Source organism: Myotis brandtii, unplaced genomic scaffold (assembly GCF_000412655.1).
Source record: "Myotis brandtii unplaced genomic scaffold, ASM41265v1 scaffold717, whole genome shotgun sequence".
Classification (NCBI taxonomy): Eukaryota; Metazoa; Chordata; class Mammalia; order Chiroptera; family Vespertilionidae; genus Myotis; species Myotis brandtii.
The window spans coordinates 813397-828141 of record NW_005370825.1 but is presented as its reverse complement, the minus strand read 5'-3'; the positions used below and the strand labels follow the sequence as shown (position 1 = coordinate 828141).

The 14745-nt window shown below is 37.3% G+C and overlaps 1 protein-coding gene across 1 annotated transcript in view; it reads left to right on the top strand.

Moving 5' to 3' along the window:
- CEP170 (centrosomal protein 170kDa) overlaps positions 1-14745 on the top strand; it is an 86022-nt gene that overhangs the window by 61703 nt on the left and 9574 nt on the right. The window contains exons 14-16 of the mRNA XM_005882440.2: positions 5968-6202; positions 11697-11844; positions 13874-14044. Of these exons, the coding sequence (XP_005882502.1) occupies positions 5968-6202; positions 11697-11844; positions 13874-14044 (554 nt within the window). The remainder of the gene's footprint in view (positions 1-5967; positions 6203-11696; positions 11845-13873; positions 14045-14745) is intronic.

The following is a 14745-nucleotide window of genomic DNA, read 5'->3' as shown; positions in this document are numbered from 1 at the left end:
TCAATCCACTGAGCTACACCAGCCAGGCTGATTACCAAGTATTTTTTTATTTTAAATATATTTTATTGATTTTTTACAGAGAGGAAGGGAGAAGGATAGAGAGTTAGAAACATTGATGAGAGAGAAACATCGATCAGCTGCCTCCTGTACACCCCCTACTGGGGATGTGCCCACAACCAAGGTACATGCCCTTGACCGGAATCGAACCTGGGACCTTTCAGTCCGCAGGCCGACGCTCTATCCACTGAGCTCTATCCACTGATTACCAAGCATTTTAAACTAACTACTACTATCTCTTGGTTTATGTTTACTCAGTGTTATACTGTTGTTCCTTATGGCTCTACCTCTTCAACTCACATTTGCTTTGTGCCCCATTCTGTGAGGTGTCCTCTGATATGTTGCTTGTTTCGTCACCTCATCTCTAAGTTCACAAAGCATTTCAGTACTCCCCTGTCCTAACATAGGTGGTAGCATGGGCTGTGTGTTACCCAGTTGCATGGGACGCCTCTCCCTCTGTCCTCATTGTAGCTCTTAACACACAAGCGATCTGGGGCTGCTCCTCAGTGTCTGACTTAAGGGCTTATTTGAGATGCAAACCAAAAGTGATGACTTCAGCAAGTCTAAGAGGCAGCTGTAAGATGTCATATTATCCTCACGTCTTTAAGGATGAGTTTTGTTCCGGCTTCTTTGAACACAGAGCTTGACAAACATGCCGTTTGCTCGTCCATAAAGTACCTGAATTGTTCACGGACATTTTCTAGGGCACACTGAGGTATGACATCTTGGCCTTCATACTTAAGAGCAGTGTGTTAAATAATTAAAATCATGGGGTGTAACAGCTGGCAGAGTTATCCCGTTCAGGTAGCTAAGGCAAGAGATGAAATCACTTGCTCTGGTCACATAGCTATGAAGGGGCAGGATGAGAATCCAGGGCTGGACTCCACTGCATTATTATCAAGGGCACATACGAGGCCAATACACAACATGAAGGTCTTTGTCATTCTGAAGTTTTACCAAGTTCATGTTCCTCCTGATGCCACATTCCCCATCAGGACCTGGGATTGTATATCTAGATTCTCCCAAGATACACATTTATATTTTATCTAGAAAGACAATGGCCAGAATATGTCAGTCAGTGGTACAATATTAAAGTAGCTACATGGGGTGGGTAGTTAAAAAACAGACAGACATACTTTTATAATGTTGCTAATTGAATTGTCTTTGATATTATGATATTTGTACTTAAGATAATCATAATATCTTGGGTGGAAAAAGAAAATAAAATTCTTAGCTTCTGAAATATGATTTAAAGGAATATGTGATTAGTGTTGCTATGCATACTGTAAACTTTAAAAATCTTTGAACTATCTGATCCTAGAGCCTGTGATAGAGCCCAAATTGGCATATGTAAAAATAATCCTGTAATAATTCATATTTCATATTTTAGGCTATGCCTAAAAAAGGTTTTCAAAGAAATATATATGATAAAAACAGAAGAATGAAAATCTCTTATTTAGCAAAATTATGAGTGAAGGTTTTTTAATACTTCTTTAATTCTGATGTAATATTTAACTAGTTTAACTAATTTTTTCTCAAAAATATTCCTTCAATTAACCTTTAATATCATTATATAGAAATGTCCAGATCTATATTAAAAATATGTTTTAAACTAAGTACCCTGAATTATCAAAATAAAGCAGTTGATTTTCATTATGTGTTAAGTACACATTCTAAAAAATAAAAACAACACGTTAATATCCTTAGAATTTTTTTAGACTGCTTTCCCTTTTTTATTCTAGTCCTCAAAATTTATAGATGGGGGGATTAAATGTTGGGTATTCATGGCTTAAGTCATTTGTCAGGGATCTTTTTCTCATGATCTTATTGCTACATGCTCGTAAAAACACATATGAAACATGTTTGTGGTTTAATTTCCCACAAAAGTATTATTATATGAAGCATGAAGATGTGGTGCTTGTTGTCTGAAATGCTTTTGTTACATCTATAAATGTGGATGTATTTAAAAGGCAACAAAGTTTTGGTAACAGTAAAAGAAATCAGACGATTCGTACATAAATGAGCCTAATAATTTTTCCATTTTTTAATTTTCTAGATCATGGTATGTTTTTATAGTGACTGTAGTTTATTACTTCCACAAGAAGGGAGTATTGCATAATTGTATAACTAAAAATAAGCTTATAATTAATGTAGCTGAGATAATTTTCAGGTTAGCTATGAAACTAATTAAGCCCATCTTAGAACTTTCTCTCATTTTATTATATGTGCTATTCAACACCACAGCAACCAAGAAACCTCTCAGAGATTGGCCTTTCCAATACCTCCATACATACTTTCAATCAAATGATTTATCTGGCATGCCTTAGTAATGCCAAGATATCAAATAAGCCTAATGATATCAAATTAAACTTAATTCTATAAATGATTTTACCCAAGCAGAATAAAATTCAAGAGGCTGAAGTAACATTTTTCTTCAACACAGGTAAAAATCTGAAAGTCTATTGTTCTATGAGAAATTGAGGATGCTTTTTTTAAAAAAAATTAGTCTAACTGGAAATATTTTTTAAAATAGAGATTTTCTAACATTTACTTGTCACACAATCAGAATAGTAAGGGATGAGTTTTGAACTCGGAGTCAGTAGACTTGGCTTTGCGTTAAACAAGGCAGGGCCTCTCTGGGTCGTCTCTTCTCTATTTTAGGCTATCTAACGTCTAAGGCCTTCTATTCTACGATTCTGTGAAATAAGTAGGCAATGTGGAAAGTTAAAAACACTAACTTCAAGTTTCTTTTGCGAGAACTAGCAGATTATAGAGATTTTCTTCAGGTAAATGTATAGCTGCTATCCTTAGGAAGCAAGGCAAAAGGTATTAAAAGAAATTCTTTAGAAATAGCAGGTCAGAGGTCCTGGTATTAACGTCCCTTTCCCAGCCCCTTCTCCCCAGTAGTCGTTTCGCTCTGTTTTAACTTCAGTCTGTGCTGTTACTAGACAAGCTGAGGGCTCCAGAGGTACCTGAGCTTTGCTGCCTAGTGCACTGTGTATGGCGTGTTTTCCACTGGAAAACTAACCCTTAAGTACTGGAAGAGCAATCATTTTCATTTCTCTGCTACACCCTACTTACTTTCTCTCTCATTTTACCATCAGTTTTAGAACAAACCTAGATAGCTACCTTCCTGTTTTTACAGTATGTTTTATTCTTTTGGTTGCTTTTCCTTTTAAAGATGTTATTAGAAGCTATCACCATTTTATTGGCTTCTTAAAGAGACCTAAAAAAATACGTGGAAAGTTTATGAATTTCTTATGAAAATGAAGTGTTTCTTTTATTTTTTTTCTCCAAAATTTCTCCACAATTTTCTGATCTTGAGACTCAGATTATTAAAAGTTCATTCTAGTGTGGCTCTGCTTATATACTGTCACATGGTGTGTAACACACATTAGTAGCACGTGGTCTCCGTTTCTCATTCTGCTTTTCTGCGCTCTGCCACTCATGAACCATATCAGCTATTGTGGCCATTCTTTCTAAATTGCCTCTAAATTGCCCACCTTGGTTCCATCATACCTGCTTGTGGTTTCATATCTCCTGCAGTTTATGAAAACAAAGTCTTTGTTGTTGGCATTGCTCTCTCCAAACAATTTTCAATAATGGGTATGGTTACCATAGTTTCCAAATCAGGAAGTTTAATCTAACAAATGATCTTTTCCTTACTTAACAATTTCCTTTTATGAACAATATGCTAAGGTACCAAAATAAACATTTAGCATTTAGCATTAAATGAAATGCCTTTAATGAAAAGTATGAATTTGTTTTGCCATATTACTGATGTTTTTAGCCATATTTTAATTGGTTTTTCGTATTTCTAATTTTTTCCTAAAACCACTTTGCTCTTATTTCTAAACTTTTCTGAAAATTGTTTTCAAGTTCTCAGAGTCAGTTTCATTAGGGAGTTTTCAAATGTCCAGAAATGAGTAAATTTCCACCATGGCAAAAGTATTATTTATGTTAATTATAAGTTATGATGTTAAAATCAGAAATTATATTTAATCCACCCTTCAAAACACTAATTAATTTCCCAGAGTTCTGCATGTGGGTTTGCATGCACTTCTGTAGACAGCCATGAAGTTTCTGCGTATCTTCGTTCTCTTATATCCATGACTCTAGTTCTGAGCTCCAGGAGCTTCCCATAGGATGTCAATTAGGACAAATGGGTAGTCCCTGATTTATGGCATATTCCTGATTGCAGATGTCTCTCTTTTATCTGAGAGCCGGCTCAGATACCCAGTTTATCTCCGCGCCAACTCAGCCTTACAGGGCCCCATGCAAAAATGTAGTTGAGGAGGAAAAGGCAGGAAAGATATAAATTCAAGGGGAATAAGATGAAGGAATTCTAGACTTCATCAACCTACACAGCCCAGGGTCAGTTTCTGCTTTTTTGTTGTGTTTTATTTGTTTTTTATTGATTTCAGAGAAGAAGAGAGAGATAGAGACATCAGTGATGAGAGAGAATCACTGATCAGCTGCCCCCTGCACGCCCCCTACTGGGGATTAAGCCCACAACCCGGGCATGTGCCCTGACCTGAAATCTAACTGTGGCCTCCTGGTTCATAGGTTGACACTCAATCATTGAGCCACACCAGCCGGGCCAGATTCTGTTTTTAAAGAGAGAGAAAGAGAAAAATATTACTAATATTTTTAGCAGTTGGAACTTATAGCAGGGGCTAAGGTTTTGTTACTTTAACCCAAAAAACCATCTCATGCTTTGTATTAGGTTTTTCCTAATTCGAGAAAAGCAGATGGTCATATCCAGGAATTTATTTATTTATTCAAACATATGAAACATTGGTAACTAGACACTCTGCTAAGTGCTAGCTATTCACTGATGGATTACATAGGCATAGTTCCTGCCCTCATGGAGTGTATTGTATTAATTTTAGAGAGGAAGGGAGAGGGAGAGAGAGAGAAACTTCAGTGATAAGAGAGAATCATTGATCGTCTGCCTCCTGCACACACCATACTGGGGACAGAGCCCGCAACCCAGGCATGTGCCCTGACCGGGAATCTAACCATGACCTCCCGGTTCATAGGTCGATGCTCAACCACTGAGCCACGCTGGCCAGGCATCTCTCTGTTTTTTAACCTCTATTTATGCTTCACAAATTATGTTGGATTCTTGTAACAGTCTTGGTGGTGAAGTGTCTGCATTAATTTGTTTACCGGTTTTTCAATGTGATCTCCTGTGCTAAATGTCAATGGTTGTGAGAGTAGCCTGCAGAGTTTTGCTCCTCGTAGCTTCTATGCCATTGTCTATTTCACCAGCTGCTCTCCGTGTCAAAGCAGTGGCATTGTACTAAAGATGCTTTGTCGTGTTTTTACATGTAAACAGATTTTTTCCAATCATAGCGTAACAGGATGTTGAGTGACAGAGGTAATGTTTTTTTTCTGCCATAAAGACATAATTTCCACGCAGGAATTATGCACGTTTGTATGTTGGGAAAAGAGGGTTTCTGTCATCTCCATGTTGAAAGTCCATGTGGCATGAAGAAATCTTTTCCCTAAATTTATTTTTGTTGTTATTGTTGCTGTCATTTTTTAAAAATCCATATCTTCACTCGAATGAGAAATATTAAAAACTACCTACGTTACACATGTATGAATAGAGCTTGCTTAGTTGTTTACCATCAGTGACTTTTTCATCTGAATGTTTATTCACCATATTATGGAAAATACAGTCTTTCGGTTATTTTTAATTGTTCATTGTTTTTAATTTACCAAACTGTAATGTTTTATCTTGAAGGAGTAGTAGACTTATGGTTTTTTGTGAGGTATGTGTATGTCAGTTATTGAAAATCATGATGTGTGTGCTCTCGTAGTGTTTTTGAAATCGTGATTTTTACTTGATCTCCTTTAATAGATGACATAATAATTCTTTTTTTAATAATTAAACTAATTTAGTAAATTCAAGATGGAGGCGCTTTCCCACTGATTATGCTTCCACCTCAGAAGATGAATTTGGATCAAACCGTAACTCCCCTAAACATACCCGTCTACGTACTTCTCCAGCCCTGAAAACCACACGATTGCAGAGCTCTGGGTCCGCCATGCCTACAAGTTCTTCGTTCAAGCACCGGATCAAAGAGCAGGAAGACTACATCCGAGACTGGACTGCTCACCGAGAGGAGATCGCCAGGTTGGTGTCGGTGGGTTATCTTTCAGGGTGGACATTGGGTGCCAGCATTTCACCTTGGTAACCAAGTTCAGCTTCCACTTGATCTGTATTGACAGCCCAAGAGGTGAGATCCACAGGTAACTGTGAACTTGGCTTTGTCGGAAGTATTACTCTCCATTTTTTTTTCCTTTCGTATTTTCAATGCCAGTGTTACTAGCATATTGTGGAATGAATATTTTTTGATTACTTTTTATTTATAATAGAGGTGCTGATGAGTCAGTATAATTTTTGAGAGGTAGTATCAGCTCTACATAATTAGAAGAATTGTACAGCTAAATTTTTGATTATTTTTCTTTTAAGAGGTAATAATGTACTTGTTAGAGGTATGTGGTTAATGTTCTCTGTGAAGAATTAGAGTAGGTACATTGTATCACATTTATGCGTTAATTAAGTATAGTCCAGCCCTTTAATTAAATCAAAATATGTTTATTTTCTGTTAAATACATTTATTGTAACCGTTAGGTTATATAATAAAAAGTAAAATTCATATGTGATTTTTAATTGATAACTTGTGGTTGAACATTGAGAGAAGCTATAATCAAACAGATGCTATAGTGATTAAAAGATAACTTTTTAAAAAAATATTTTATTGATTTTTTACAGAGAGGAAGGGAGAGGGATAGAGAGTTAGAAACATCAATGAGAGAGAAACATCGATCAGCTGCCTCCTGCACATCCCCTACTGGGAATGTTCCCACAACCAAGGTACATGCCCTTGACCGGAATCGAACCTGGGACCCTTCAGTCCGCAGGCCAATGCTCTATCCACTGAGCCAAACCAGTTAGGGCTAAAAGATAACTTTTAAAGTTCTTAAGATATCAGGGGAATTTTATTGCTGGATACCATATGTTATCTAAATGCTTTCATCATATCCATGCAAAAATTATCAAGTTTTACACTTGGCAACATTATTAAAGAATTACATATTAGTCCATAGGTGCTTTAAAAAAAATAAACTTATAACACTATGGTCTTTATCTTTTGTTTCTTTCCTCTATTAACTTCTGCAAATTGTGTTTTTTCTGCTTATTATCTTAATGTAATGTTTAGAGTTTTTTGTTTTTAATTATTGTAATTGCTTTTAATTCCTAGAGAACATGCTCTTAATCCCACTGTGCGGCTTAAACATTTTTATGCTACCGCATAAGTAGCATTGTCATGAGAATAACTATTGAAGCATGGTAAGCTCGTTCTAGTTAGAGGAAGGCATGGATTCTTACAGGCCCACAGAATCCCTGTAGTGAGGGAGTCTGCGCCACAGCTGGCAGCAGGAGGCCTTGCTCTTGTCTTATCATTTGTCCCTTCCGGTGGAGATGTCCCACCCACAAGTTCAAGTGCTGCCTGAGGTACCAGAGTGCATGTCTGCGTCCTCTCGGGAGCCTCCCCTCTCAAGCTCTCCACCCCAAACTAGAACCACTAAACGCCTTCTTGGCCAAACCCACACCCTTGCCCCCAAACAAAAAGAACGCAGAGGGAAAGGGGATGGGAACTGTGTGTGAAGTTTCACTTGGTTCCACTGCGTTATAATGTGCATTTTATTACTACTGTCCATGTGTGTTTTATTATCGAGAGCAGGACTCTAAGGCCAGGCCATGTAACCCTTAATGATCTTATGCCTTTTCCCTGTAGTTTGTCAGTACCACTATACTAATAAAATGTGCCTTTGAAATTTTAGCTTTTCGAAGTATATTTTTCTGCCATATTTCTTAGAGCCAGAGAAGGTATTTTGTTTGTTTATTTGATTGTTTGTTTGTTTTAAGGAATTAAAAAGGGGAGGAGGAAGGATAGAAAGCAGGGAAGGAAAGAAAGTAGAAAGTTAATGTTGATGTTCAGTGTTCCTATAGGACACTTTGTCAATAAAAGCACAATTGAGTGAGGTATGCCTGTCCCCATCCACTCAACAAAGAAATCTTCACCAGCTCCTGTGAGTGAAACAATGCTTAGCTGAGTGGGCTGTGAAGGTGACTGAGGCGTGGATGTCCTCAGAGAGTTCACAGTTAAAGGAAGGAAGCAAAGGTGTGTGTAACTCATAGAAGGCAGAGTGATGTGAGAGGTTGAAAAAGTATGAAGTTTTGCTCAAGTATAAGAGTGAAGGTGGCCCGGCCGGCGTGGCTCTGTGGTTGAGCATCAACCTACGAGCCAGGAGGTCATGGTTCCATACGTTCAGGGCACATGCCCGGGGTTTGGGGCTCGATCCCCAGTAAGGGGGTGTGCAGGAGGCAGACGATCGATGATTCTCTCTTATCATTGATGTTTCTATCTCTTTCTCCCTCTCCCTTCCTCTCTGAAATCAATAAAAATATACTAATTTTTAAAAGAGCAGGCATTATAAGATTGGATTTAGAAAAAAAGCAGATATAAGAGGTGTAAAATTTTCTATTAGCATAATCTAGAAGCATCACATAATTTGTAAGTTTAGATTTAACAACCATATGCAGATTCATAACCTATATTGCATTATAAATTTGCTATTTCTACTTGAAGATATTCATGTTTTTTTATAATTTGCCTTTTACTAATACTGTTTTTAGTAGATGTTGAGATTTTTAAACAGTGTGGATTTAAATTTAATGATCTGTATTAATAAGTCAACTTTAAGATAGGAATTGCCATGCAAAGAAAGAGCTGACATATACACAGCATACTTGCAAATTAAAAGAGGGCTTATTTGGTGCTTAATGTATATTCATTAAGTTGTTCATTTTAGTACAATTTTAGTACGACATGCATAACATGTTGACATTGCTGTGGTCTGTGTTGTTTCTAATTAATTCATAATGCTTTCTACAAATGTCAGAAATTTCATTGTACAAATGTCTGCTTAAAAAACCTTAAAAACAAATTGATTTTTATATGATTATTTTTTATCTCATTAAGCCTGGTTATCCTGTTTCTTGTCCTTGTTCTTTTATTTCAGGAAATTGCAGGAACTGAATAAATCATCTGGGGAACATTTTAAACCTTTTCTCAAAAGAATTACATCAATATTTAACAAGTTTTTTAAAATTATATGTGGAATGGTAATGTCAGATGTAGCATGACATAAAAAGATCTAGTTAGACCACTTACCATTTGTGACCTTAACCCAAAACTGGTCACATAACTTCGCCTAAGGCTCTTTTTCCTCATCTGTAAAACAAGATGATAATACTTCTTTTACAGGTGGTTGTGAGAATTAAATGAGTTGATGAATATAAAGCTTTGAAATGATGCTCATCCTGTATAATAAAAGGCTAATATGCAAGTCAATCGAACAGTGGAACGACCGGTCGCTATGATGCGCACTGACCACTAAGGAGCAGACACTCAATGCAAGAGCTTTCCCCTGGTGGTCAGTGTGCTCCCACAGGGGGAGCACCGCTCAGCCAGAAGCTGGGCTCACGGCTGAAGAGCTCAGTGGTGGTGGTGGTAGCCTTTCCTTCCTCTGCGGCAATGCTAAGAATGTCCGACTGCCAGCTTAGGCCCATGGGGAGCGGGCCTAAGCCATCAGTCAGACATCCCCCAAGGGCTCGTGGACTGCAAGAGGGTGCAGGCCAGGCTGAGGGACACACCCCCCCCCCCCCCCAGTGCACGAATTTCATGCACTGAGCCTCTAGTTATATTATAATATAATGGTTGTGATTATATTATATATTTTAATATCATATTTTGTTTCATTACATTATTCTAAGCTTATTAGGGGGACCCTAACCGCTTCTTCACCACTATAGCTCTTAGAGCCACGCACAGTGCGGCGCACATAATGAGGGACCAGGAAATATTCACTCTGGTAGATAAAATAGGAATTGACCACAGATTGCTTCTGTTGGGCCATAAGCCTCAACCTAGCTTCTCTTTTTAAATTTATAGTTAAAATTTTATGCAAATACTCCATTCCTTGTAAGTCTTTCAAGGTAACATTTTTGCATAAGCTAAAAACAAATGCTACATTGTCCTTTGGATTTTAAAGTCGCAGGGAGCTTAAACATGTACTTTTAGAATGTTCTGTCTTTTCAAAACCTTTCCTGAGGGAGCAACCAAAATTGAGTTCATGTGCAGCCGATGTTTGAAGTTGGAAACTTTGAAGTTTCATTGAACTGAAATCTTTTGGAGGAAAACATTAGTATCAGTGGTAGATTTTGTGAGTTTCTCCCTCTTAAAAACATAGCAGTAGCCTGCCTGGCATGGCTCAGTGGTTGAGCACTGGTAACAGTTACTTAGTTCTTTATGGAAATGAGCTCATGTTCATAAAGAACGAAATAACTGTTATCAGTGATCATCAGAGGTCCTGAGGTGTGGTCCTGCCATAGCTGCCTTTATGCTGTGTGGTCATGAGTGAGCCACTCAGCTTCTCTCAGAATGTGTCCTTATCCATAATCAGTTAGATAAGACCTACCTCACAAGAACGTTGTGGCCTCAGATGACATGTGTGTACTATGAAGTGATGTACACAGGAGCGTAAAGTGCTCCCCGAAGTTCTTCTTGTACCATGGACCCCTTTGGCCATCTGCAGAAGCTACGGAGCTCTTCTCAGGACAGTCTTTCTAAATCATAAACATGGAATTGCAGAGAAACGCAATTATATTGAAATACTGTATAGCTATCAAAATACCACTGAAGCAGTATAGTAACATACAAGGGGTCCCGGATTTCAAGAAGGTGTAGGCCAGGCTGAGGGACCCCACCAGTGCACAAATTTGTGCACCGGGCCTCTAGTAGTAACATATGGTTCTTTGTTAAAATACCGAAGTGAACATCATTGCTGTGAGTTTAATGACTGCAGTAATTTTGAAGTAGTGATGACTAAATGTTTTAAGTTACCTGTAGCAACTATAATGTGATTTCTGTTGGTGTCAGAAATCACCAGTATTGCTAATACTACTATTGTTTGCTGCTTGTATTTATAACTGAAAATGCTAAGCTTCTGTTAGAAGTCAGTGAAAATAAAGTTGTAATGCTTTTTCTCATCCAAGTGTGTTTAAAAAAACATATCACTACTTCAGGGTGTTTAATGTATATTTTTCAAAATAACAACTTAAGATTATATGGAATTTAGTTTTATTCATTTAATTCTTTTAATATTTATTTTTAAAATATATTTTTATTGATTTCAGAGAGGAAGAGAGCTGGAAAGAGAGATAGAAACATCAATGATGAGAGAGAATCATGGATCAGCTGCCTCCTGCACGCCCCACACTGGGGATCGAGCCCACAACCCGGGCATGTGCCCTGACCTGGAATCAAACCGTGATCTCCTGGTTCATAGGTGGATGCTCAACCACTGAGCGACACCGGCCAGGGCTTATTCATTTTTTAAAAATTAAAGTTTAAGATTCCAAACATCAAAATAGTTAACACCTTAAGTTTGGGGTACACATGTTTAGATGTACAACTTACATAACTGGTTCCATCATAAATGATGTTTCTAGAGCTGTTACTGAAAAGCGATTAAACTTCTCTTTTAAATTATTCCAGGATCAGCCAAGACCTTGCTCTCATTGCTCGGGAAATCAACGACGTAGCCGGCGAGATAGACTCGGTGACGTCCTCGGGCACTGCCCCTAGTACCACAGTAAGCACTGCCGCCACCACCCCTGGCTCTGCCATAGACACTAGAGAAGAGGTAGGAGAGCCTCATGGAGAAATGCATAAGGTTCTTTCTTTTCTTTATTTCTTTTGCTTTTAGCTTTTTGCGCAGTTTATTTTACTTACGTCCGCCCTCCCTGTCTGCACGAAGCTCTGCATTTTCCATCTTTGCTCTAACAGATTGCTTTTATGTGTTTGTAACAACACTCGGAAAGACTAACCCTTGTCTCCTACTAATATTGACACGAAGTTGTGATATTATTAACAATAAGTACTTTGCTAATTATTGATGCACAGTTTCACTTAAAATATGAATATAAATGGTATGTGAAAAGCAAGCCAGAATTTGATAAAGTTTCTGTAAAATTTGGCTATGAAAATACTTCAATTAAAAAGGTATATTTTCCTAGCTAATTAATTAGGAGATGGCTCTAATGGCAAGGAAAGAAAAATTCTAGTTTCACTTCTACTCACAAACATATATACACAAGATCCTTTGAAAATTTAAATGTGTGTATATATACTAGTATGTGTATACATATATATGTTCATACACACACACACAAATACATATATACATTTTCATTCTTGAAACTTTCTCATAAACTGTGGAATGTAAATTAACAGGCTATTGTCCTTCCTGCTCTCCACCTCTAGGGGGCAGCATTTACTTAACATTGTTCCAGAAGGTACCATTAACACAATGTAAAATTGATGGTACTCTGGTCATGTTGGCTCTCTTGATTTGGTGCAGAAACACAAACTGGTGCAGAAACACAAACAAAAGATTGGCACTTGAAAGAATGATTGAAGTTTTATTAGGACAAAGCCACACTCGTTGTTTAACGATAGCAGAATCCAGTAGTCGGACGGAGACTGGGTGGCCTCTAACTAAAATATTTATTCTCTGGCCCTTCACAGAAAAACATTTGCCAGCCTCCAATATTGATGATTCCACATCCTTAATTTATAAAATAGTGTTCCCAATATTAACCAAAAATGGCTACCCTTTTTGAGAAGTTTAATTCTGGTTATCGATGCTAATAATACTGTCTTTGGTTGCTTCTTGTCACATTCCTTTTATAGTCTAACTTTTTAATGGTCACTTTTTGGTGTTTTTTTCCCTTTATGTATTGCCTAATTTGGTAAATGGTGCTTCATCAGTCTGTGTAGTTTTGTTACCATGTTGATCAACTGTATATGTATATAAAATTATCCTTTTTTGGTGAAAAACAGAATCTTCTTGGTGGCAAGACATACACAATTTTTTCGGTACATTTAAAATGATAAAGATAATATTTTCTCAGCTGTCTAACTAAATTTTATCTAACATGATGATTCACTCAGACCCAGTAAAATTATTCATACATTTCACTGAATAGACTTTCATTTTTCTTTTTTATTTCTGAATATTATACTAGAATATATTCCTTCTTCAGTAAACCTGACTTACTTTGTATTATACGTGTGTAGTTTGAACTGTAGGTGGCAGTATATCCTTTTTGTTGGAATACGTAATTTCTGTCGCATTGTTAAAAATTTCTTTGATTAAGACCAAAATACTTATTTTGTAGATTTAAAATTTTTTCCTTTTGTAAATTTAATTGGAATTTGCAATTTATGTATCTATGAAGAAATTTAGCACCTGGATTTGGGGAGGAAAAAAAAGGAAAAACCAAGATAGGAAACTAAAAGAAACAGAACCATTATTTTACGCTGGTAAGGCGATGTGAGTAATATGAGCTCCTTGTCCATCTATATGGCTCAGCTTTTCCAATTTACCATCCGTTTTCCATTTGGGGGAAATCTTGTCCATGGAAGAATCAAATTGATAATAGCTCTGTATTTTGGATTTTGAAAATAGAATCTATGTAGATGAACATCTGTTTTATAAAAGACACCTTTGGCGTGCTTATGAAAAGAAAGAGTAATTGGTTTATTGAAGATATCATGCTTCTCTTACTACCTGAGAATGAAATAACTTCTGTCTAATCATAAAAAATGATAATGCCAATATCTGTGCTTTTCCAAATTATTCTCATAAAGGTTTGCTCTTGTCCTATTAGTTGGTTGATCGAGTTTTTGATGAAAGCCTCAACTTCCGAAAGATCCCGCCATTGGTTAATTCTAAAACACCGGAAGGGAACAACTGTCGGGCTAACGATTCAAGGCCTCAACCGCCAGAGCCTCCTGATCACTTAACAATCACGAGGCGGAGGACCTGGAGCAGAGATGAGGTACGTAAACCATCGGCATCAACTAGCGGCAGAGAGGGATGTCCATCTGTGGGAGAGGAGGAACTGTTCAATAACTAGGCTGGGAAAAGTGCTCGTCTTTTTTGTGGTTTTTTTTAAAACATACTTTTATTGATTTTAGAGAGGGAGAGAGAGATAGAAACATCAATGATGAGAGAGAATCACTGATCAGCTGCCTCCTGAACACCCCCTACTGAGGATCAAGCTGCAAATGGGCATGTGCCCTGACTGGGAATCGAACCGTGACCATTGAGCCACCCCAGCCAGGCAAAAATGCTTGTCTTTAGGGGTAGAATGAAATTCCATCTTGACATCACCTCATATACAAATAACTCCAAATGAGTTAAGTTTTACAGGGTGAAAGTAAAACCTTTAGTAAAAATATATTAAATATCTCTCAACATTGCAGTAGGGAATGATTTTTTCAAAGACACAAAAAGTTTTGACTTTAAAACATTGATAAACGAGTATATTAAACAGGCAACCGACAAAGGATTAGTATCTATAATATATGAAGAATCTTACCAATCAGTTAAAAAGACAAAACAATCCAATAGAAAAATCTATTTCAAAACAAAACAAAACGTGAACAGTATTTCAGTGAAGGGAAAACACCCAAGAGCTAAGTCAGTGTGATATGCAGGGGTGGTCCAGCTCCCAGCTGGGGGGGGGGGGGTTGAAGG